At 35.4% G+C, this 24,972-nt stretch overlaps 1 protein-coding gene and 1 long non-coding RNA gene across 7 annotated transcripts in view; both read right to left on the bottom strand.

The window, feature by feature from the left end:
- Nucleotides 1–1,152: 1,152 nt before the first annotated feature.
- LOC149925537 (uncharacterized) lies at nt 1,153–1,768 on the bottom strand. Its single transcript, XR_016477120.1, has 3 exons — nt 1,668–1,768; nt 1,257–1,361; nt 1,153–1,170 (listed from the first exon to the last, which is right to left on the bottom strand). It is a non-coding gene; the product is annotated as an uncharacterized LOC149925537 (long non-coding RNA).
- A 12,574-nt stretch (nt 1,769–14,342) lies between these two features.
- Imp (IGF-II mRNA-binding protein) overlaps nt 14,343–24,972 on the bottom strand; it is a 72,570-nt gene continuing 61,940 nt past the window's right edge. For 3 of the 6 annotated variants that reach the window (XM_090161426.1, XM_090161424.1, XM_090161428.1), the window contains 10 exons: nt 22,386–22,492; nt 20,458–20,524; nt 20,203–20,391; nt 19,829–20,065; nt 19,628–19,744; nt 19,101–19,560; nt 18,934–19,020; nt 18,744–18,872; nt 18,559–18,672; nt 14,343–18,485 (listed from right to left, as the gene is read on the bottom strand). In XM_090161426.1, coding sequence (XP_090017552.1) covers nt 18,264–18,485; nt 18,559–18,672; nt 18,744–18,872; nt 18,934–19,020; nt 19,101–19,560; nt 19,628–19,744; nt 19,829–20,065; nt 20,203–20,391; nt 20,458–20,524; nt 22,386–22,492 — 1,729 coding nt within the window. In that variant the 3' untranslated portion in view covers nt 14,343–18,263. Of the gene's footprint in view, nt 18,486–18,558; nt 18,673–18,743; nt 18,873–18,933; nt 19,021–19,100; nt 19,561–19,627; nt 19,745–19,828; nt 20,066–20,202; nt 20,392–20,457; nt 20,525–22,385; nt 22,493–24,447; nt 24,848–24,972 lie in introns of those variants that run through there. The other 3 variants (XM_090161427.1, XM_090161425.1, XM_090161429.1) reach the window with 2 other exon arrangements.

Below are 24,972 nucleotides of genomic sequence, written 5' to 3'. Positions count from 1 at the left end.
TTGCCCAGCTCTGTTCTACCACGGCCAACTTTGATTTCGCGCTGCCGCGCTATAGCGGCCATAACAAAATTTTCAAATCCCATGTAAATAAGCGAAAGAAAATTGTCCCGCTAGGGCGCTACGTCTCCTCACAAAATATGTAAATTTTATTACAGGCAAAGGCGGGGGACTCGAATTAAATCCGGAAAAAACGTTTTCTCTCGTAATAACATAATTTTTTCGGAAAAAAACACGTTGGCATAAATGAAATGAAAATAACATGTTTTAGAATTATGTTCGGGTAAAATTGCCAGATAAACTAAACTAATTAAAGGAAATGTGTTTTTTAGTCAAAGAGGGGAGAATTTCATATAAAGAGACGCGTAATTGATACAAGGCGCCATTTTTGAAAATCGGGCTTAGAAACGTCTCGGTAATTTTTGATTTATTGTTATTAATAATAAAACGTATATAAATATGAAACCATACCATCTTGTACCTCAAATACAAAAAATATGACAGATTTGTATTTTCACGAGTTCCCAAGCAATGAAAATCTTCGGTTATTATGGTTAAAAATCATTAAATGAAAAGATTTTCAAATGAGTGAAAATGGTAAAGATGTAGTCTACATTTCAAGGACGACGATTATATTTCAGGTTTGTCTCTTTATTTAAAAAAATATTTATCAGTCATGTTGAAAGTGCTAGTGCAAGTTCTTCAGGAAAAAATATTTCTGAGGTGGCTGAAGATGAAATCGAAAAAGAAATTGTAGAACTATAAAAACTCAATAAAAGTCACCATAAATAACTGGCAATCAAAAATTTGGCGTCAAAACCTAAAATTACAGGTTAATTAAAGGTTACCAATTTTCAAGGAAAAATGGTTTCCTAAAGCTCCCATCAAAGATGACACTGAAGAGATACGTTGGAAAAATTAATGGTGAAACGGGAGTTACAAAAGCCATCTCCTTGGTGTGATACAAGACCTTCTAAATTGTCCGACAATCAAATTCCTGAAGACTATAAAAATATTTTAGATGCCCTTTTGATCACTCCTGAAACTCAATGTTCTACCTTAAAATTAGCCTGTGAAGCATACTTAGCTGGGTATGTTTTGAGGGAATTACAAAAGAAGGAATTTTGTGGCTGCTGCGTTGTAAACATTTCCCATCCATGTCACAGCTCTCCACTATTGGATTTGATTAAAAACCAAGATAGAGGAAATCTTAAATATCCAAGTCGTCCATTCATATTAATTGTATCAAGAATAGTCACCTTTGTGCAACATTTGCGGGTCTCAAGGTGTTTACGATGAACTTGAGAAATGCATTTTGCCAAAGCACGAACTCTGTCCACTATTTTATAGTTGTGATCCAGAACCTGCCAAATTAATTGTAGGAAAATAGTCCCTCCGGTTATGGATAACATAACGCGCACAATTTCTGCTAAGCATGAAAAAGTAAAAGAACTTGTATATAAGCCAATATCTAGAAAAGAATACAAACTTCAGTAACATTTACTTTGTTATTCAAAGATTCACTTTACAACTATACTAAAAATATATCTATTTAATATCAAGAATAATTATCAACAACATTATTTTAAAGATGTAGGTAAATAATTACTTAATTTAAAATATTTGAATTATTGGTTTTATAAAAAATACTATTCATAATTACGCATTACCGTGATAAGGTGTTGACCACATCTGCCGGAGCAGAGCCGGAGATACACATTTTTTATTTTTATTGTCGTAGAATATAAATAGAGTATTAAAAATATTTCAAAGCTAAATTATAATTTAAATATAACTAAAATATTAATTTACTCTTTCGTTAATATAAAATATAAAACCTGGGAAAAAACGACTTTTTCTTTGAAGAATAACAGCTGATTGCACTGGAAGGCGGCAATAAAAAGAGAAATTATGTGAGGAGTTCTAGCGCTACTTCTCCCTGGCGGGAAAAATCTTATTTTGCAAAAACACGGCGATTGTTATGGCCGCTATAGCGCGGCAGCGCGAAATCAAAGTTGGCCGTGGTTCTACTATCGTTCTAGACTAGCGCCATGAGCGAGAAAAGAGAGAAGCTATGGCGCACCCTCCCAAACAAGGAGGGTTCTACTCCCTTTAAGGGAACCAAGTACTTTGTTAAAACGCTGAGCTTCGACTGAACTGTAAATTATGTAATAGCACATAGTGCATTAGAAATATGATTTTTTACGAGTCTATCAACTTTCAATGTTAAACGAAATACCGCACGAAACATTTGGTTACAATACCTAAATGGTTATTTTTAGATACTTGATTTTGGAAATTTAGTAGCCAATCGCGAAAACGAACCATTTCTTGATTTTTCTTTAGTGAAACATAAACTTTTCACATACCTTTCAAACTCAGAAAGAGGTGTAGTCATTTTTATTTACTTTAAGTAACGGTGCCAAATACACAGTCAACTAAAAAGGTACAGTTATATTTAAAAGGCAAAAAATTTAAATTTAATTTTGGCAACGCCACTGTTTTGAGTTACATGACTGCAGGGGATCTAAACGTACCCAAGACGATCACAAGAAAAAATATTATTAGAATGGTCTTTTTATGGCAATTTTAGAAAAGCGTTGCAAAATCATGGCAAATTAGTGTTTCCGAAATATGTTGGAAAAGCATCGACATTACTAGGTGGTCCCGATCGATAAAAATTGAAAGATTTCGCAATTTATGACAAGAATACCTAACTACTGCGATATTTCGGTAACAGCAATAGTTCTACCCGAAATATAGATCGTTATGGAACTAAAAACTATTAAAATATAGGTATATTCGAGGTGAATTGCCAAGTTTATATTCAAGCAAGTGTCGGCTCTATCATTGCCACCTGTATTACGAAAGGCCCTTGTTATTAGAGATGGCAATGTATCTGTCTGATTCTTCAAAATAATGACTTTACTGGAGAATGTGGTGCCATCTATTAATGGCCAAAGAAGCTAAAATTCAAAATAGCGAAACAATAACGTCGTCAGAGAGCCTTTGTAGCGTATAATTAGACTAATAATACTCTACTTAGTGTTATTAGTAGACTTTAACCTAAATTATATATCCCATATAAAATATATTGATAATATTACTATAATTTATAAGTTATTGTTATTATAATTAGAAAACTTAAACTACTTACAATTGTTAGTTAACTTTAATCTAAATAAAATAACCCCAAATATAATATATTGTTAACATAACCATAATTTAAGTTATGAAATTTTCGAAAGTGCCAATCAACGCGAAGGTTATTTTTATGTCCAGAATTTTGGGTCAAAATATAGCATCATGTTTTGATTTGGACGCTAGCGACATCTGTTGAAAAAAGAGTTACTTCACGTGGAGCCGACACTTGCTTTAAATTGCGTAAAGAAAAACAAGTTGGCAAGCCAAAATATACCTCTCCTCGGAAGAATGGTCCCTAGTGGTATTAATTTCTCGAGATAACCCTTAAAGATATATCTCCGCAATTTAGAGTTATTTGTTAAAAATATTAACCCATTTCTATCCCGCCCGGTATAAAATTTTAATTTTAATTTAAATAATTGAGACGAAACAATCGAGTTTAATTTATTCAGAATATTATAAATTAAGTAGTTACAACAGCGAGTTAGACTTACTAAAACAATGCACAATTGAATTTAACCCTTTTTACAGTACATGTTTATCAGTTGAATATAATACTAAGCAAATTTTAATGAAAGAAATATCTACAGATGGTAATTGTATTTTTCTCGCTTACGAAATACTTGCCGCATCTTTAACGCTCATTTTATTTCAACACTCGTAGACTTCCAGTTGACGTTGTGACACATACCGCATGAAAAAGACCAATGCCGTCCAATTTCCAATATCATATAATGACTCACACACCCAGGAAATCACTGACTGCGTTAGAAATCGTAGATATCCAAATATCCACACCAGATATATTTACAAGAAGCAAAAACCTTACCATTAACAAAACACAGAGAGCCACTTGACTAACCGCCAGCTCTTAAAGCAATAAACGTTAAATTATCGTCAAGCAGGAGGTCACGGGTTCAAATCCCGCCCGATGCGATCGCAAATTGATACTAAGACGAATACCGTGTACAACTGGTGGAAACCCTGCCATTGGACGTTGAGAGGTAGCATTATACTCAGCACTCGGTCCGTCCCAAAGTCATTAAGAAGAAGTTGGAGAGAAAACGCCCATATAAACACAACAGACTTAACATGCACAACCATCAGAACACAAACACAACAAATTCAACATGCACAACCATCAGAACACAAACACAACAAATTCAACATGCACAACCATCAGAACACAAACACAACAAATTCAACACTCAAAACCTACGCATAAACATTACAGAAACGTAATACACCAAACCGTCACGACGGTGAGCGAAAAAACACCATCCAAACCAAACCGCAAATGCATCCGTTAACGCTCACCGTCACGCGGTGGTTTTGCCAACCCTTCGAGAAACTGCGAACGCAGTGATTACACTTTGCACCGAAAATGCGAACGCGTTCGCAGGCCTGACAGACAGACCCACAGACAGACACGGTGGTTGTATAACCCCTCCTAGGGGACTTTGTCCCCTCGGAGAGGTAAAAAACACTTTTTCGACGCTGTCCTCTCTCTCGTAACGCAGAGTAACAAATAAACAGACCCTCCACCCTAAAATTACGTCACAAATGATCAATTCCCCCTCAATGATTAAAGCACCTTAACATTATTGATTTGAATGATTTTACTGACTAATTGGATTACGCACTATTCCGCTTTCTTGAGATTCCGAGTACCCACATTTCCCGTTTTCTGCTAATTTTGAAATCGGTGCCCAAAAAGTTGGATCTTTGACCATTTTAGTGTTTTTCGCGATTTTCGACTTTAAATCTACATACTTTTTTTTTATTAAGACCGACTTGGTTGAAAATTTTATTTTCAGTTAGTACTGATCATTTCTGAACTACGTTTTCGGTTGCATTCTGCCAATTCGCGAGACTCCACAACCCGTGTACGCACTATTGTGATCGCCTTGACTGCGTTCGGGTTTCGCTACCTGATATACAAAACCAGGTAACTCTAAAAAATTATTTTCAATAAAATTCCTCTTGAGTTTATTAAGTTAATGTACAATATTATTTGTTCAAATTTAAATTTAATATTTGAAATACTTTTAATACATCGGGGGGATTGTAAGTACTTAAATGTCCGTGACATCTTGTTCTATTTAGTTCAATCTTCCTTTTAGCAATTTGAGACGCCATATCTTAACCGATTTCGCTGTACCACGACTATAAGATTATCAGGGATGTAGGAACCGGGAAGGGGGCAATTTTCTGGGGGAAGCAAGGGGCAATTTTCTGGGGGAAGCAAACTAATGAAATTGCCCCCCCCCCCAGTTTTAATTATCAATTTAAATACATCTATATAAAGGAGCAATTTGACGTGCACAAGTAGAAACTTTTGCCTCCTAGGCTCCTAGCTCTTAAATTTGAAATGAAAGGTTTTTAGTATACAGTTAAAAATTCTATATTTTAGCAAAAATGTGTTACGTAAGGTTCTGAATTTAATAAAATGTCAAGTTACACCCTGTTTTACCCACCCAGTGGCGTAGCTAAAGGGCAAGGGCCCCGGTGCAAAAAACAAATGGGCCCCCTAATCAATATGTTTAAATTAAATAGATAATGAAAAATCTTTTATTTTTCTATTTAAAAAATGTTAAATGAAAACTTGCAATCTTTTGTTTAAAAAATTATGTTAATTATTATGTTAATTATGTTAATAAAATTATCAATCACTTCGTTCAAATTCAATTTTGATGCAGCCTTGTTCTCGATAAATAGCCAAGCCGATTTTGTCCCAGACTATTCCGCAAATAACTTTGAATTATTTTTAGTTTGCTGAAAGATCTTTAAGCTGTTGCAGAAGTTACAGATATAGTGTGAAATAATAAAATTGCAGTAAACACTTCTGTTACGTCACATTCAAGAACTCTGCTCCGTCCATATCTGCTAAAACTTTTGGCGTTAGAAAATCAAACGTGTTACATATAACATATTTCTCTCATACTAACGCCGCTTTACTGGAGATATCAAAATGTCTAACACATTATTGAAAATGGTCACTTTAAAAATATCTTCCCTTTTTTCGAATCGGTGGTCAGAAGCTAATTCGTCCAAATATTTTTTTAAATTTTCTCTGCCGTTTTACTTGGAATTGGGGATCAATATCATATTTTGCTGAAGTTTCAGTGGCCTTGCATTTAAATGATTCGAAGTCAATTCTGTAACTTTTCAATTTATATCGAGCGTCTTCTAAATCTTCGTCCAAATCGATTTCAAATTTTGGCAAAATTTTTTAAACATAGTTAATGCACACGGTGCATGAATTCGCAGAGTAACAAATATTCGAAATTGAACATTTGTTTTAATATTTTCTGCTTCAACCCGTTCGTCTTTACTGTGACTTTTAAGGATTATTTCTGACAACGCTTTGATAATATCGAAAAAACCAAGTTTCACTACACATAACGTGTTAACCCTGCTGGACCATCTGGTAGGATTTAATTTTTTCAAGCTGATTTCTGATTCGCTAGTGAATTTCGATAGCAGACCCCAACGCTTAATGCTATTACCAAAAAAATATATACGGGTCTTGAATAGTTCCGAAAAAGTTCTGTATTTCCACACAACCACGCACGGCATCGTTTATCACCAAATTTAGGTTATGACTAGCACAGTGTACATATTCGGCGTTTGGCTGAATATCCTTAATTTGTTTTGTACACCATTATACATACCACTCATTACACTGGCCCCGTCATAACCTTGGCCAACACACTTTCTCATATCAAGATTTATTTCGGAAAATAAATTTTTCGTCTGGGGTATTGATTTTAAACGTCGGATCGAGCCGACCATCGAGAGGCTCTAGCCTAGATTTCTCAACCGATTGAACCGATGAGGTGGCGACCAGTTCCACATCTTCAAGCAGTAATTCCTTATCAAAAGTGGAGTCTGGCGGGCCGGGCGACTCTGGCACTTTCGCAGAAATAGCTGAGGCCGGTTTAACTAAATATTTATCTAGTTTGGGCAACTTTTGTTTACTTTCTTCTCTTTCTTTTTTTTTCGGCATGACGAAGCGTCGAAGTATTTACGTAAATACGAGCATGTCACGAATTTTTCCACACTATAGCCTAGGCTTAGGGGCCCCCCCTGAGCTATGGGGTCCCGGTGCACCGCACCGCCCAGCCCTATGATAGCTACGCCACTGGCAGCGTCCCTCGAGAATCTTCTCTCCTTTTGAGGGGGTGGAATTTTCAACGAGAAAGAAACTTACCCCCCACGCTTTTGTAAGGCATTTGCGTTTCCAGAATTTCAGGCTCTATAGAATAATATCGGCGTGACGTATGTCGACGTCACCCATGCTTTTTCCTATAGATAAAAAACTGCCCTCAAAATGGCGGCCATAGCCCAAAGCTACAGAGCGATACTACTCTATAGTAACTTCTCCTAATCTAATTCTGGGAAGACCTATCTTTGTACGAGTTTTTTAGCGAAGAAAGCCTTCGAAGTTTATGGTTAAAAAACATTTGTCGGGATGATTTTGTACCAAAAGATACACAGAAGGTCTGCAGCCCGCATTTCAAGGAGGATGATTTCTGTTCAGGTTTGTACCTTTAGTATGGAAAACATTTTTAGTCAGATAAAATTACAAACCCTTACCAAAAATGTATTTATTTATACTCAGGGAGAATGAATATGTCGAGATTATTTTTAGCGTTTCTCCAATTAGTTTTTTTACAATTAAAACAAGGAATAAAAAGAATAAACCGTTTGTTGCTCAAAATATTTCTGAATAACTAGGTCTACTTTCTTTTTTTACCCATTTTTACCAAATAAAACTTTATTTACTTATTTAAATGATATGCAATTATAGAAAGAATACTATATTCTTAAGCTAGACTACTTCGAAGTAAGGCTAAACCAACGCAGATGCTCGGAATAACCAAGTGAAAATAAAACTAACATTTTAGCAGACGACAGATGAATTATGAATGTGAATTTTTCTTAATCAGGGCTAGACATAAGTATTCTTCCTATTAAACGTATCAAACTATTCTAACACGGCCTTCGACTCCTTGGAAATTCGCAACCAAAACGAATCTTGGTGGCGCAGCGGTGCCTAGCTCTTCGACCTACTGTTTGCTGGAGTTAAATTACATTTTTAAACGATGCAAAAATACACTAAAACGCGAATAACGTTCGGCTTTGAGTTTTGTAATCTTGTGCCACGTATTTTAGGTACATTTTAGCCCGAAAGATCAAAGAAAATTGAGAAAGTGAAACACGAGTACGATGGTAAATTACGATGGTAATTTACCACAGTAAATTACCCTGGTAATTACCAGGGTAATTACCATTTTCGTAATTTACCAGAGAAAATTGTAAATTACTGTTACCAGGGTAATTTACCGCGTAAATTACCAGGGTAAATTACTGATTCGTATCTCTACCCCCGGTATGCTCCTCCGCTTTAATAAAATCAAATAATACTGCAATCTCATTGGTTCTTAAAAATTACGTTTTTCGACGCGATTAACGCTGCTGCGAGGACGCAAAAAATAAGACCCCCTCCTTTTTTCATCCCCCCCCCCCTTAGCGTGACGGGGTTAGGGGCTCAACGTGTCCGTCGATAGTTTCGACATATTCATTCTTCCTGAGTATAAATAAGTACATTCTTGCCCTTACTAAATAGACCATATTATTCTAGGTTTAAAAAGACGAAAGCTTAAAACTTGTTTAAACCTAAAATTATAATTTACTGCGCTTATAATATATTATTATTATTTAATTTAAAATGTTAAAATAATATATTTACCCTGAGGCTACAGTGAATATTCTTTTCACTTTTTTTTGTATTTTTTTTATTTATTTACATGTGTTTCAAGTATTACGCAATAATACTATGTTGCTGCCATCTAGGAGCAACAAACACAACACGGTCAACACCCCACACAAGGAGAACGCAACCCTTCGAAAGCCGTGCATTTTATCGTGTACAGTTTTCATTGGTTAGACGCTTTAGCGCCTGCTGCCGTCGGTAGGGGAAAATTCGGAAGTTGTCCTCCCCCTTTCCGTAAAACGTTTAGCATAAAGGTTCGTCCAATGAAATTTGTACACAGCCCTGCGTTAGCGTGTTTAAAGGCTAGCTGCGTTCTCCTTGTGTTTGTTGCTCCTAGCTGGCAGCATCTAGAGGAAGTTGTTGGTTTCTGTTTAACTCTTTTATAATTTATTAACACCGTTTAAAAATTAGAATATTTAAAACAATATTATACTATTATTGAAATATTAATTAATTGATTTTTCCTATGTGACTTAAGTTTAAAAAATTTCGTAGCGGAACCCTGGCGGGAAAATATTTACACGTTAAATTCAAGCGATTTACGGAGCCGCTAAAGCTAGTTCGAAAAGTGGCAAGAAATGGCAGCTAATAACTAGTGTTTACATAAACTCACAATTACCCGAAATTAAAAAAGAACTCTCCGGAGAAAACCAGCTGGCGCAGGCTTCTCTGCAAGGCAAAAATCATAAATTAAAAACGCAAAATACCAGATTGCAAAACTATCTGACGTAAACAACGGGCTACTGGAATTTCTAACTCAAGAAAGGAATAAAAAGATATTTGCCCAGGCTGAATAGGCGCTTAAATATCTTCAAGGAAATCACTAACACTTGTAAGAGGCAATATTTCCGAGATCCTGCAAGTTACTATAGACAGGGTGTTTTTGAATTGCTCTGACTGGTCATTTTTTTCAGAAACTGCAAGAGATAGAGTTGCGAAATTTTCAGGGTATTATTTCTAGTGTGGGATCGCTTTAAATCCTAAATTTCAGAAAAATCGGAAATAATTTCGGGTTTTTGTAAAAAATATTTTTTCACTGGTAGGTGCTAGAAAAAACGTTTCAATGAGAAAGTTGTAGAGTGCTGTCGCAAATGTTCAAAGAAATTGGTTTCATTGGAAAAGAACACTTTTTCACGAAGATGTGAGCTGATGAAAAAAAAACATAATGTTGGGCGGGTTTGCTCGGGGATCGAGTTATTGGCCCATTTTTCCTCCCAGCTAGTCTTAAAGGGGCTCAAAAGTTCGGTGGCAAAAAAAAATTGAGGATGCTTTTCAGGCAAGGTCAACCGTAAATTTCGCACTTTACTGACTTTACACACATTTTGTCACCGAACTTTGGAGCCCCTTTAATGGACAACGCTACTTGGCGCTTTTGCAGAACGAAGTAGCAGACGCTTTAGAAGATATTCCGCGGGAAGCTTACAGACAGATGTGGTACCAACATGACGGCGCACCACCCCACGTACCAAAATGTGTAGTGGAGCATCTTAACAACGAGTTCCCTCAGCGTTGGGTTGGCAGGACCGATCACGTTCGATGGCCTGCGAGGTCTCCGGACCAGTGATGTTCCGGCGTGATTTAGGAATGTACTTTCCCCTAGGTCAAAATGTACTTTTGGAGGATAAAATGTACTTTTCGTTTATAAGCTGAGCGGCGCGCGCCCTCTATGAGTTTTTTTACCAAAAAGCGCGGGAAATTTCCAAACGTTTCTAGTTTTTTAACTTTTTTATTGCTATAATCATATGTAACATAATCACTTAAAAGTATGCCAAAAAAGCATTTTCGCTAATGAAACCTTGTTCACGGGATATGACCTAAATTACGTCACTTACAATTCCGTGACGAAATACGCGTCATCAACTTTACTGATTGGAAACGGAAGTTAGTGAGAATTCCTCGCGCGTTTCTGGCTTTGTCCATGTCAAGTTTAGCTCGTGCCTCGCGATCACATGATTTCATTTTCATGGTAACCTTTTCAATAGCGCAAGGATTATAAACATTTTTGCATCTTTGGGTCCGCTCAATGTATGTTCCGCGTGAAACAAGGTCTCATTGAATTTTTTTTCATTGGAAATGTTATACAGAGCCATACTTATCAGTAATTATGTTACATATGCTATAATAAAAGAACAAACTGTAATAACGCAGATGTTCCTAGGTATAACTCAGATGTTACATTACACAAAATTAGATGATGGACGCGAAAATTGTAAATACAAGAAATGAGTGGAAACAAAAATTTGCTCAAATTTTAATATTTGTCCAAAGTTTTCTAAAACCCACCCCATCTATTGTGTGGTGAAAACCCGAAAATAAACCATAAAAGTAGTAAGTACACAAAACATTCCACAAAACAAATGTACACCTGTTACCCCGCGAGTGATTCAGAGCAGTCAAGTAGATTTCACTATTCACTTCATTTCCTGCATTTAAAGCTGCTCTATGTCTGCAAAAGAGGTGGACCCCCTATTGATACTGATGAACGGTCAAAAGAAGAAGTCCGAAATATTAACTGCCTTTAAAACGCAGCTGCCCTTGAAAACCAGTATTCCAGTAAGTCGGAGCTATGAGCGGAATAGGTGGTTCTACAAAAGATTTTTGCTATAGAGGCTCATGGGAATTCAGTATGTTTGAGCAAGGCATCGTCTGCTAAGATCCGGCTGCTGATACTAAGGCCCGCGTATAGACAATTTTAGTTTTAAATATTAACCGGGAGGCAGAGCTTGTGGATGGCCGTGTGAGGACGACCACTAATTCCCCAACGGGTGGTTGTCATACTTCCGCCACGGGTGTCCCAACCCTATCCCCAAGTATCCCCCCGTTGGCGTGGCCGTAACACATATCTCGCCCCTGATTAATCAAATGGACGAGCGGACTGAATTGTCCCACCCGTTACAATCGCTCATAACGAGCTTCTAAAAAAAAAAAAATTATTAACCGCGTTACAAATAAATAAATAGATAAGGCTAGGGTTGTATTAAAAATATCTTTTTATGTGTTATGTATATTATAAGGTAGTCTGGTTTTAGTTATTTTTAATTTACTAACCTTGAAAGATATAAAATTCTCAGCAAAAATAAATAATCTTCTATAGCAGTTAGAACTTTCACTTTACTGTTAAACTAAACGACAGGTAAGCCTTGTCTTAAATAGCGGACGACACTAAATTATCGGCCAACTTCGAGATTTCATTTGACCGTAGTGACGCAAACTTACTGAAAACACGTGACCACCGATCTTTTGTAAAAACACCTATTTCGCTATCTATGCAGGTGGCTGAGGTCAGGAGGGTGGGAGAGCGGGGGTTTACAATGGAAATTCGGAGAACATTTGTGATGGTTAAATTTAAAACAATCCCCCAAATTAAAAAATGTACTTACTATATGTGAAAAATATAAAAATGTATTTTCGTTTCATATATTTTCAAAATGTACTAAACACGTATCTAAAAGTTTACTTTGGTATCATAAATTTACAAAATGTACTAAATACGTATTAAAAATCTCAAAATGTATTTTTGTACTTCAAAATCAAAAATGTATTAAAAAAGTACAAATGTACCGCCTGGAACATCACTGCTCCGGACCTAACTCCGATGGACTTTTCTTGTGGGGGCTCATCAAAGCACAAGTTTACGGGACGTCCGTTTAGAACATCGAAGAATTGCGTCACCGAATCATTGCAGCCTTCGAACTTGTCACTCCTGATATGATCAGACGCTCGTTTCAAAACATGCTTCATCGTGCCCAAACATGTATCGCGGCCAACGGATTTATCATAGAACCTCAATTGTAAAATTCTTACGTTTATTCGAATAAAATGTTCAAATATATCTTTCAGACATTTCTTTCCTTTACGTACAAAAATGCGACAACTTGTTTGTTTTCATCAGCTCATATCTTCGTGAAAAAGTGTTCTTTTCCAATGAAACCAATTTCTTTGAACATTTTCGACAGCACTCTACAACTTTCTCATTGAAACGTTCTTTTCTAGCACCTACCGGTGAAAAAAATATTTTTTACAAAAACCGATTTTTCTGACATTTAGGATTTAAAGCGATCCCGCACTAGAAATAATACCCTGAAAATTTCGCAACTCTATCTCTTGCAGTTTCTGAAAAAAAATGCCCAGTCAGAGCAATTCAAAACACCCTGTATATAGCGCTTGTTGAAATAATGGAAACTTTTCACTTGTACGGTATGCAACAAGTGTTTAATTTTAACCAGGTAGATATTTTTTAACATATTTGCAGGTCCTGGCTCTCGGAAATATTACTTATTGGTGATTCCCTTGAAGAGGTTTTATTTAAGCGCCTATTTAGACGCTTCAATAAATCATCCTCCAAGGAAATTGCCAAGATGTAGTATTTCCGAGAACCAGGACCTGCAAGTCACTGTTTATATAGTGCTTGTTAAAGTAATGGAAATTTTCACCTTTACGGCAGCAACAAGTGTTTCCTTTTAACCAGTTAGGTTTTTTTGACATATTAAGGCTTGGCAAAAACAAGACGTTCTGTTTACAGGTGAAAAGTTACCATTATTTCAACAAGCATTATATAAACAGAAAGTTGCAGGTCCTAGCTCTCGGGAATATTACTTCTTGGCGATTTCCTTTTAGGATGATTTATTTAAGTGCCTATTAATATAAGGAAATGTTCCAGTGCACAAGTTATTAAAAAATTAATAATTAAAAGCTCTTGATAATGGTACCATAAAGGTTATCAAAACCTAGTTTGAGTTTTCTAATTACACTTTCCATTTGATTGCTCGAGATTTGCTCCGAATGTCTCCGACGTCATAGATCTCGCCCCAATCGACTAGTGTAAAACCGCAACATTCCACTATCATATTCCGGCGCTTTGTTGTTTTTCGTCTGCTAGTAATTGGAATTTTAGCGTCTTGGTCTGCCATTTTGCCAAGAAATCGAAAAGGAACACGCAAAAATTTGCTCCGATCTCGATCCGTTGATCTGTCGAAATCGGCAGATTGGTTTTGGGCGATCTCGGAGCACACGAGAGCGAGAAATGGAATACGCGAAACTTGATCCAAGCACGCAAATGTTGATCAGAGCGATCTAGATCAGTCAAATGGAAAACGCTATGAAATACGCCAAAAACTAGATCAGTCTACCCATAAATATTATTAAACTTAAAATAGTATTTGTAAAAAGACACTTAGTTTCCTTTTAGACGAAAGATGGCGCCACAAAATGTTTAAAATGGATGGAATAGGAAGTAGATAAGCCAGCACACCCTAGTACTATGCTGGTTAGTTTTCAGTTACATCCTGTTCTTGCAACATTTATTGATTTACCGTGAGAAAATGATGGATGTAATATATTAAACAGAATTGCCATACAATATTTGATATAAAAAATTCAGCTATTACGCGTATGTTTTAATTATAAAAAAATTGACACGGAATTCGTTTAACTAGAATAATTTAATTTCTCGTTAGAAAAGGTAGAACGTGCGAAATATGGTATCAGTACAGCAAAACTGGAAACAGCTCTGACAATCTTAAGGTTTTTTTCTTATGAACTTTTCTGGCAGTCTGTTTCTGTTTTTATTTTAAACGCCAAACTTTCACGAGTAAACAATAGGGCTCCATTTGGCCTCCTCCAATTTTAACACTACCACCAACATACACGGACCATTATTAAGTATAATATAAAAACCAAAAAAATGTAATGCAAAAATTATTCTATCAAATAGGTTCCACTAGATTACCGAGGTTTTTTTTTTCAAATAGACTATTACAATATTAGAAAATGATTTTCATTAAAAAAATTATGACAACAAAAAACAATGTAAAGTAACGGAAAGTGGGAAGGGATTAAAAAGAGTACCCACCACCAAAACAGCTACAGTTCTGAACTCTATTATAAAACGAAACGTTTGTACAGTATGGTATTAATTATTCGCTTAGTATTTTTCAATTATAAATATTGGTACTATTTGCTTTAATATTTAAAACCCGTTTTTTTCCTGTAATACTATACAGTATATAATTATCAATGTCGAAATCCCTGCATTACGAGGTATATGGCACAAACATGCCAATTATTTTAAATATATATAGTTCATTCTCTAAATAAAGTAAAACATAATATTCAAAAAATCCTGAGTCAGTTTCAAGAGTTCATCTCTGGCTGTTTTGGAGGTTCTATTTCTAACAAATCGCGAGGTATTTTTTATCGTTATATTTAGGTAAAATTAGAGCCAGTTAAATGACTTTTTCATAATATTCAAAACAACAGCTCCTGAGGGGGTATATTTTTCTTTGATTTATATATATTTTCTGGATATTGTCTAATTAAATAAATACTGAATGAGACTGGCCTACAGATTTTCCTCTCGTGACCAACACATCTAGGGTTTTACCTCACATTTGACATTTTTTATATATAATTTTTCTTTTTATAGAACTACATGCTTACAATAACAGAATGAATTACCTAAGAATGATTGCGGGAAACGAGTGTACATCAATTAAAAATAAAAAAAAGGAAATTACTAATTTTTTTTTCCTATTTCATTGAATAGAATTGGTTATTTTTTAAGAAAACAATATAAAGCTTTAATATCAAACTACGTGCCACACTACTAAAAAATAGATAGGGGTTTTTTATTTCATTTTTTCATTTGTTTTAAAAAATGCCATTTGATTTTAAAAATTGGCAGTGGGTTAGATTCCTTTTTCAATTAACTCCAAATTTTTGTTAATTCGCTTATCAACTTTTTTCGCTTTGAACGTAATTTACATTTTCACCAAGGGGCAATATTTTGACAGGATTTTTTTTAAAGGTGAGCAAAAAACCAGGGGAGTTAAGCGTGAACAATTACAAAATAATGTAAATAAACTAAATTGGCTTTTTATAAAACGAAAATTATTCCTCACATTTGAGGCGCAATGCTCTCTCTATAATCCACTCAGAAACAGTTTTCATTTTTTCCCCCGCAAAACGGACAATTAGACCATAAACTGCGAGAATGGATAAATGTTCAATGTATTTCATTATTTTTCCCCCGAAACTAAAAATATAAGATTAATTTTATATCCAGTTAAATTCATTCCAAACTGGTTATTCTTTTTTCATAATTGTAGATTTGCTCCGTATTTTTTGTTTCATTCCATAAAGTGGAGGGAAAGAAATTAAAATCAAGGAATAATGGCAGTTTACTTTCATTGGCTTTTACCATTCTTTGTCATTATACACAGAATTTTGCCACAAAACCATGACTTTTTCATTATCGTAAACTTTAATCCTTTTAGTTCTTTGCAATAAACTTTTGTGCCCCTTTCCTTTATTTCTTTATAAATTATCTGTAGATTTGAGGTAGTTTTATATACGATGCGGTCCAGCTACTCAGACAAAATAACACCGGCAAACGGCTCCCAAATATAAATGGTATATTTGGCACCGTCAAATTGAACTATTTATCAATTTTCGTGAAATTGAAAAGGAAACTTAAAAATTATTTTAACAGTCTTTTTATTTTTTTATCTCTGTCATTAATATTTCCTTTTCATCTTTGTTTTTTTGGTAGAACTGGAAAACATTCGTAAATCCGGTTAGTTTCGCTTTTTTCTTGACCAGCATTATTTTCACACTCTTTCCTTAAGAGCATTTTTGTTTAAAAGAACGTGGGTTAAATTTTCAAACAAAAAATATTCTGGGATCTCGAACATGTTAAAAGGGGGGAGGCAGCAATTTTTTTTTAAACGTATTTTCTTCAAAACTGTTGTTTATTTAGTAGCAAATACCCCTGATTTTTTATGCTTCCCCATTTTAACTTGTACTAAAACATCTATAAATTTTTTTAGTCTTTAACAAGGCATCCAAGATTGTACTGTTTGTTGCATTTTGTTTTGTTTTTTCTTTTTAAATTTCTACATGATTTTTTACTTATACTTATGATTCTTTCTATAAAAACCTTTATAAAGTTTTTATAATCATAATAATGTTCTTATAATCATTTTGAGAGTGTTTCTTCATTTTTGGGCCATGATCATTTTAAACTTTTTTTTTAAGAAACAAAAAAATTAACTTTGCAGGTATTTACAAGTCTTATTGAACTGATTAATTTTTTCTTAAAAATGGAAGATGTCAAGCTTTGTTTGGTTTTTATTTAAATATTTTACTCAAAAATATTTAGTAAGGGATTAGAAGTCGTCCCTACATCTGGACAAATTTCATTCGGAGCTGAAATCAATGGAAGAGAGAGATGTCTAATTTAATTTCTAATTAAAGGATTATTTCAAACACGGTTTTCATTTAAAAAAAAAGCGTGTATGAAATAAAATCCTTTAAGGTTTTAACAGTTACGTTTTTAATATTATTACCATTAATAAGTTAGGACCCAGATCTGTCGATTACATTAAGGTAAAAAAAAGAAATGCTTTATGATTAATTCGTTTAGCGGTTAGAAGATCTTGCGTCTTATTGGAGAAACTTCGGAACTGATATTAAACGAGTTTTGTTTATATTTATATACTTTCCAGAGGTATTTTTGGCCACTTTTATTTAAAGCTTATTTTTTTGGCGTAATAAATGCCACTTTTATAAAAATTCTTAACAAAAAAAAGTTTCTCCAACAAGTATCAAAAATAATTTTTCTTATAACATCATTTTACAAAAAAGACCAAGATATATTTCAACAATAGTGGTCCTATGTAGTTATTCTTTGTACTAACTAAACAACAGCTGCATTCTTTTAGTATACCATTTCTCCAAATCTTTTATCCTTTTCATTTCAACAAAAAAAAACCAAGAATTTGCCAAATCTAGTGGCAAAATTTAAAAATCCTAGGACGTAGCGCAAAAGGGCGCTCTTTCGTTAAATAATTTATATTAAAAAAACCCTTTCTCTCTCGACTCTCTCTACATTTCTTACTGAAACACACATTGAAAAACCAATATATTTAGTTAGGAGAAAGCGAGAGAGCAGGGTTTTAAAATTTGGGTCCCGCATCTCTGGTTTATTATAAACCACGCGGAAAACCAAACAAAGCGTTCCAATTCCTCATTTGTCTCGTTAAATACCATTTCAAAACAAAAAAATAACTTTAACAATTATTTATCTTCAATTATTTCGCCTAAAAGACTTTTAAATCACCAAACATCTTTTCTCACAAATACTCTCCGGAAAAAAATTAAGGAAGCCAGAAGTCCCTTTATTTTCCTCCTAGCTCACCTCTCTTTGGTATTTGTTTCGTCAAGTCCGTAGTTTAAAAATAAAACTCAGCAAAGATGCCGAAAGTGGATTAAAAGTCTCTACCTTTTTTAAACCTCATGACGAAGCAACGATAACGCGAAGTTTGCGAAACGCTTAAGTTTCCATTTAGTTACCAGTTTGATTGGGACGTTGAGTAGGTTGTGGGGCAGTTTGTTGAGGTGGCAGTTGCTGCTGGGGCGGTGGAGGAGGCTGTTGATGAAGTTGAGGTGGCACCTGTTGCGTTTGCGGCTGATTTGGTGGTTGAGGTACACCACCGCGGCGACTAGGCCCCCGCGGGGCAATGGGTTGATTTCTGTTGACCAGAGCTCTAATTTGCCGCTGCGCAGCCTTTGTGTCAGACAAACCACAAACCGTTATTAACCGATAAAATACTACTGTAAAGAAAGTAAAAATTAATTACCTGAGTGCTGTAAAAATCGCCAATAATATGGACAGGCGTTTCTTCAGCCGTTGTGTTTTGACTTTCTTCTGGGAGTTTAATGATAGCGTGAGTCATTCTTTGAAGCTCTCGAACCTATCAATAGATATTGTAAAATTTATTGATACCGAAGGACCAATGGGAAGCAAAATAAAATAGGAACTTACAGTTTGACCACCCTTGCCAATTATTCTTCCTACTTGATTAGATGGTACAAAAATTTCAACTCGAAGTCTCGCTTCTTGTGGACCAGCAAAACCTTCGTAACTAACTTTCTTGAAGATCATAAACTGAGCCTACAATAAAACACTTATTGTAAAACCTATTAAAAATAAATTTGGAAAAATATAGTCCGACCTTCCATTGTGATTCTGGTGAGCCTACTATTGTAACTTTTCGTTCCGCTTGCCTATCTAACGGTTCATCTTTATTGGGTTGAGCGACCTACATTGAAATAAAAATTTAATAAACTTCAATTGAGGGGATCCCAATCAGTGATCAAACATTGGAAAAGAGACGCTAACTTTTATACTGGCCCCAGATGAGCTAATCATATCTCTAATGGTACTTCCACCTGTTCCGATAATGGCGCCAACAGCGGAATTGGGGATGTATAGGAACACGCTTTCCTTGGAAGGCTCCTGCTGCGCCTGAGGAGGTTGTTGCTGTTGCTGAGGACTAACGGAACTAGGAGGATACATCATAGGCATGTACGAAGGGGGTGTTCCATACATGCCAAAAGGCGGGGCTTGAGTGGGTCCACCCCTGGGAGGAGGATAACCCTGGGCACCCAGAGTTGACATCATGGCCATCGGGTGCAAACCAGGAAACATCAGGGCTTGAGGAGCCATCACCGCTAAGTCATTTTCATAGCTTTGACGTAATTTGGCACTAATCATTTGTTCGGCTTTACATATGTTTTCCAATTTCCCTTTTATAGTGATGATGCGTTCCAAATTAAAACTGTTTACATCGTGAATACTACTGCAATTTTGCAAAAAAAAGGTATTATTAAGTTAATCATTTAAGCCATCTATAATTCAAAAGTTACCTAGATACTGTAATTTTTGTGTCAGTCTGTTCCATAATTCGTTTGATAGTATTTCCGTTCTTTCCAATAATTCGACCAATTAAATTATTGTGAGCTAAAATCTTTAAAGGTATTTCACTAAAAAATGAAAATTAAGTTAGGATATTTAAACGTTTACCAAATTTTATCGAAATAAAATTTACAAGGAAAAAGGTAGCTTACCCCCTATTCGTGTTATCAGCTTCTTGCTGCATGACTTCGAGGATTTTCTGGCAAGCTAAGGAACAATTTTCAGGATTTCCATAGATGGTGATCACCTTCTCGAGTGAGCCGGCGTTTTCTTTCCTATGCACGTCGACCCTGGCCCTCGATTGCTGCGTGATCTGCCTGATTGTTCCCCCCGATCTCCCGATAATGGCACCAACCATGTCACTCAGGACCAGTATCCTGTAAGAAAGACTATTTCCAGCCTTACGCTTTATCACGCAAACACAAACAAAAATATTGAAAATAATAAAAATAATATAATGCCCACAAGAAATGGATGTCATGCAAATACCAGCACCAGTCTCGGATGAATCTTAAGTTTTGTATACCTGAGGGGAAAATCTGTGGGACGAAGGTTAGACTGATTTCCTGAGTAGGGGAACGTGCCCCGAAAATTGCCGCCACCACCACGGCCACCCCTCGCGCCTCGTTGTTGCGTCCTGCCAGGTTGGTCCATAACAAAGTCCACCTTCAAGGGGGAACCTTCAAATTCATAGCCATTAAGCTGGGCAAATGCTCTGTCAATAAAATAAGATTTTAAACAACTCTTTTGGCACTCCCAACAGGTTTTTAATGAAACATACTGTTGCGCTTGGTCCTGAGTTTCATATATCACAAGAACACAGTAGCTTGATTCAACTTTAGAAGGACCTTAATGCAATAAAAGACATTTACAATCAATTATTTATTTCAGCAATATTGAATTTAAGTTTATGAGAAAGTACAAGTCAACTCATTTATGGTAGCAAGTACTACATATGCCTGACTGAATAAGGCAATGCAATTCAAATTGAAACAATAGACAGGTTAAAGGAATTCTAGTTTTTCCAGATTCTAATTCCCTGTTTTCCCAACCATTAAGGTAAATTAGACAGTTTTTAACATCACATTTTACTTTTATCAGAAGTTCATAAATTTGAATCAACGTATATTTCAGTACAAAGGTTATTTCAAAGTTAAAAAACCTTTCAAGGAACTAAATAATAGTTTCAGCAAACCCATTTCTAGGTGTTCTATCAACCTCCTGAAAGTAGCAGACTCTCGTGTAAACGTCTAGAAATGGGTTTGCTGAAACTCTCTAATAGTAATAGAATTTGTCATAGAGTAAAATACCTTCAAAAAGTGTCAAGATAAAACTTAACTGACTTTATAGATCCAAATTTAAATTTCCCGACTTTTAAGGCAAATTTTTAAAGTTACTCCCTAAACTTCTACAAGTTCCTCCTATGAATTTTCTGGCGCAAGATTAACCTGTCTAGTAACACCCTGTGTCAGAAACTTGTTTTGAAGTATTTTTTATTGACAAGATTATTGATAATTTACTATTTTGCTAATTATAATTAAAAAATAAATCATTAAATCCAACTTAAATTAAAGTGGCACAAACTGAACTTATAATTAAATTAAACCTTATACGCCTTTCCTCGAAAGGTAAAAGATAAGGTTCGATACCAGATGGCGCTATACAATTAAAAAAATAATGGTTTGGGTTTTGAGATTGAAATTTAGGTAGTAAGATCAAAGATAATTTAAACTCGTACCCTAGATTCGAAATCACTCTCTCGCGCGTTGCCGATAGCGTTTACCCACTTCCCGCCGGAACTCAGAAAAAATTCGCTCCATGGTTTGCGCCTTACCGCAACCGATGGAGCCCGATTTTTCTGAGGTCACGTGCCGGAAAAGGGTAAACGCTTCGTAACAAAACCGTCAATGGGAAAGCTCTCAGTATTCGATTCTAGGGTACGAGTTTAAATTATCTTTGGTAAGATCATGCTCGCGTTGTAGAATCATTGAGTTGGGAATAAATAGAGATACAACTAAATCTGGCTGGCGCGGGACCAATTTCGTTCAATATGGAGACTTTTTCAACTATATCGTTCAACCGTGGCGGCATCTGTCTCTAGTGGTGGCAACTATATTGCAATTGAATTTTTGCGCGAATCATATAACTTTACAAAATATAGATGGCGCTACCGCCTAATTATAAAGATGAATTTCGTAGTCTTCTCAGAACAGGTCCCGCGTAACCATGGCAACCGAAATCGTAATTGTAATTCTAGCAGTATTATTCCCAATTCAATGAGTAGAATCGATCGTTCTCAGTTAACTAAATAAGTTCTGAACACCTTCAATAAGTAAAACAAAGAAAATAAATTGAACAAATTTTTTTAAACACCCCTGCACAAGAATAAAGTAGGTCTTAAAAATCCACAAACATTTTAACAAAAAAAAGAGGATATATTAATATGCACAAGGTCATAAGTGTAAAAAGTTAGTTTTTGATCACAGACCTTGGAAGTTAAACCTGTTTCCCCTATGTGAAATTTTTTATTTAACTTATAAAGCTAAGTTCAAGATGGTAGATACACCCTCCTCCCAAAAAAACGTACCCAAAAACACCAACGAAATCGTTTAAGTTACCCTTCATTTATCCGCAGATAAAACCTTTTTTTAAAGACAAAACCCCTGAGGACTTATTAGCGGGAGAAGAAGATATATATTTAATACTGACCTTGGTCGCACTGTTGAACATTCCCAAACGTGGACAGTAGCCTTTTGACTTCGTCCCACTGGACATGGTTAGGAATATTGCTTACTTGAACTTTGTTGGTGCGACTCCTAAAGAGATAAATAAATTTACTTTATTAGTTAAAAACCGAAAAATGTGACTACGCCTACATATTAAAATTGTTTACCCGCCGAACAAGTTGACTTTTAAACTAGCCTAACTCTAAGGGGTGATATTACTTGAAAACAACAATGTTCGGGATTAGAGCTCAATGGTCAGCATGCTTCTACAGGGTTGCCACAATTTTCATATTCAAATTCGACCTTTTTTAGAGATTTTTCCTTAAACTTAGAAGGCCAAAACTAGTCATAAGTTGAATGCCTTTCCTTCGGCTTATATTCTAATATAAAGCTCAATGTATTTCAAGTTTCACAAACCTTAATTTTGGTAATAACATTTTCAAGATTTAACACGGTTGCCAAAATATTTTCAGATTCAAATTCCTTAACTATTCCCTAGTCATTTTTTTAAGAGATTTTTAGTGACTTTTTAAGGCCCAAAATTAGAAAAATTTTAACTTTTATCAGAAGTTAATAAATTTGTATCGACTTATATTTCAGTTCAAAGTTTATTGCAACGTTAAAAAACCTTTCAATTAAATAATAACAAAATTTGTCTGAGATTTACAATAAAATTACCTTCAAAAAGTGTAAAGATAAAACTGAATTCCCGACTTAATAGGAATTCTTAAAATTTCCCGACTTTCAGGCTTATTTTTAAATTCCCCAACTTTTCTCTGGCGTGTGGCAACCCTGTTTAAATTCCCGGATTTCTACGCTTACTTTAACCGCGTTTTATGATATTACTCCAAAACTATAAAAAAAATGGTTTCATTTATTCCAATACAACCCTGACTTTTCCAGATTTGTACGCTTATCCACGCTCTACGATATTACTCCACAATTAAAAAAAAATGGTTTCATTTATTCCAATACTTGAGAGATCACAATGGAGAAACCAAAATGGATAAAAGGGGATCCAAAAACGGCAACAAATTTAAGCCTCAAAATGTAATATCATTAAGAAAGTGGGAAACCCAAAACTTTCAGCCGGGAGAGACGGTTTAAAAAGGTTGAAAAGACGAAATGCGTCACTCCGTCTAAAAATAGGTAAGTCAGAACGGTACCCCGAGGGTGAGCCTCTATGAACCAAAGCTTAGATGCGAAGCTTCAATCTCTTCTCTCTCTAAGACTATTTTCAACCCGAAGAAAAGCTATTTTTGCTCGCCAAGGGGCAACGCCGGGAAAAATAAAACCACACGTGAAACTTCAGACTTATTCACACGAGCCAACATTTTCGCGAGACCCTGTTGGCAAATACGGTTTTCGAACCAAGTTGGTTTTGTCCCCCAAGTTGTAATTGACGTCCGAGGCTTAGCGATATTTAAATTTAATAATTTTCATACACATATATATTATCACGCAAAACTGAATAATAATACTAAATATCTTTATTAATGTAAATTAGAGTTGTTAATTTTCCGTAAAAATTAAATGCGGGAAAATTTCGGCAAATCGGATAAATAAAATTTCTAAAACATTTTACTTTTTAAGAGATTTAATTTTAGACTAGTCTAGAGGTTTAGTTTTACTTTTGGATTCGACAAAATCATGCGAAAAGCCGCGAAATTTAAATTTGCGAACAATATTAGGCTAGTCATGGAATTGAAAACGTTTTTTAATTTTTTCCGGAAAAATACGGAAAATGTTCCGGAAAAAGGCCTCGGTAATTAAAACTCTAATGTAAATTGACATATTTTGCCGCCAATACCCGAATACCGGAAGCAAAAATGTTATTTGCTTTATTATAAATTATTAATGTAAAACTTAAATATATATATTATAAAAACAAACAAAATATACGATTGTAAAAAGATTTAATTTAAAACGGCGCAAGCTTGAGAAAAACAGCTAAGTTGCAGAAGGGGCGGTTTCGGGGAATCAATCAAAACTAATCACGCCATTTACAAAAAGTAGCGCATCATTGAACCGTAGCAAAAACTTACCAATATCCCATGGTAAGAATTTCTAGCCAACTACGCGAAACAAATTCATCCTAACGGTACCATATTTATTTTTAAGAATTAAGAGTACATTTTAGAAGGCACGAATTTCTTTAGCGACTAAAAAATAAAAAGTCGTACAGGCAAAAACAGAGGGAACGACAAAGGCCGATAAGACAAACTGAAATACACGTGATCCCATAAAAGAAAAAAAATCTGACAGACTTGAACAGAGAACTTCCACTATCGTAATTTCAAGAAGCTATAGTAGTGGTGTTTCGATAAAGATTACCTAACAATTGAATAAAACGCGGGATGACACCGAGATTAGCCTCTAGTAGTATTAGTTAACCGTCCCGGGAGAGACGTTTGGGGTAATCCTCTTCTATCAAAATGGCAGTACATCTACATCGAGCCAGAGGGCAATAGCTCGCGGCGAGGGGACCCGCTGGCCTTGAATGATATCCGCACCCCCTCATCTCCATTTTTCCGTCCGCGCCAGTCCCCCCCCCCCCCTCCCACTGGCTA

Source organism: Leiobunum rupestre, chromosome 10 (assembly GCF_980474605.1).
Source record: "Leiobunum rupestre chromosome 10, qqLeiRupe1.1.hap1, whole genome shotgun sequence".
Taxonomy (NCBI): Eukaryota; Metazoa; Arthropoda; class Arachnida; order Opiliones; family Sclerosomatidae; genus Leiobunum; species Leiobunum rupestre.
The sequence above is the reverse complement of the archived record's forward strand: the minus strand, read 5'-3'. Positions and strand labels throughout refer to the sequence as shown.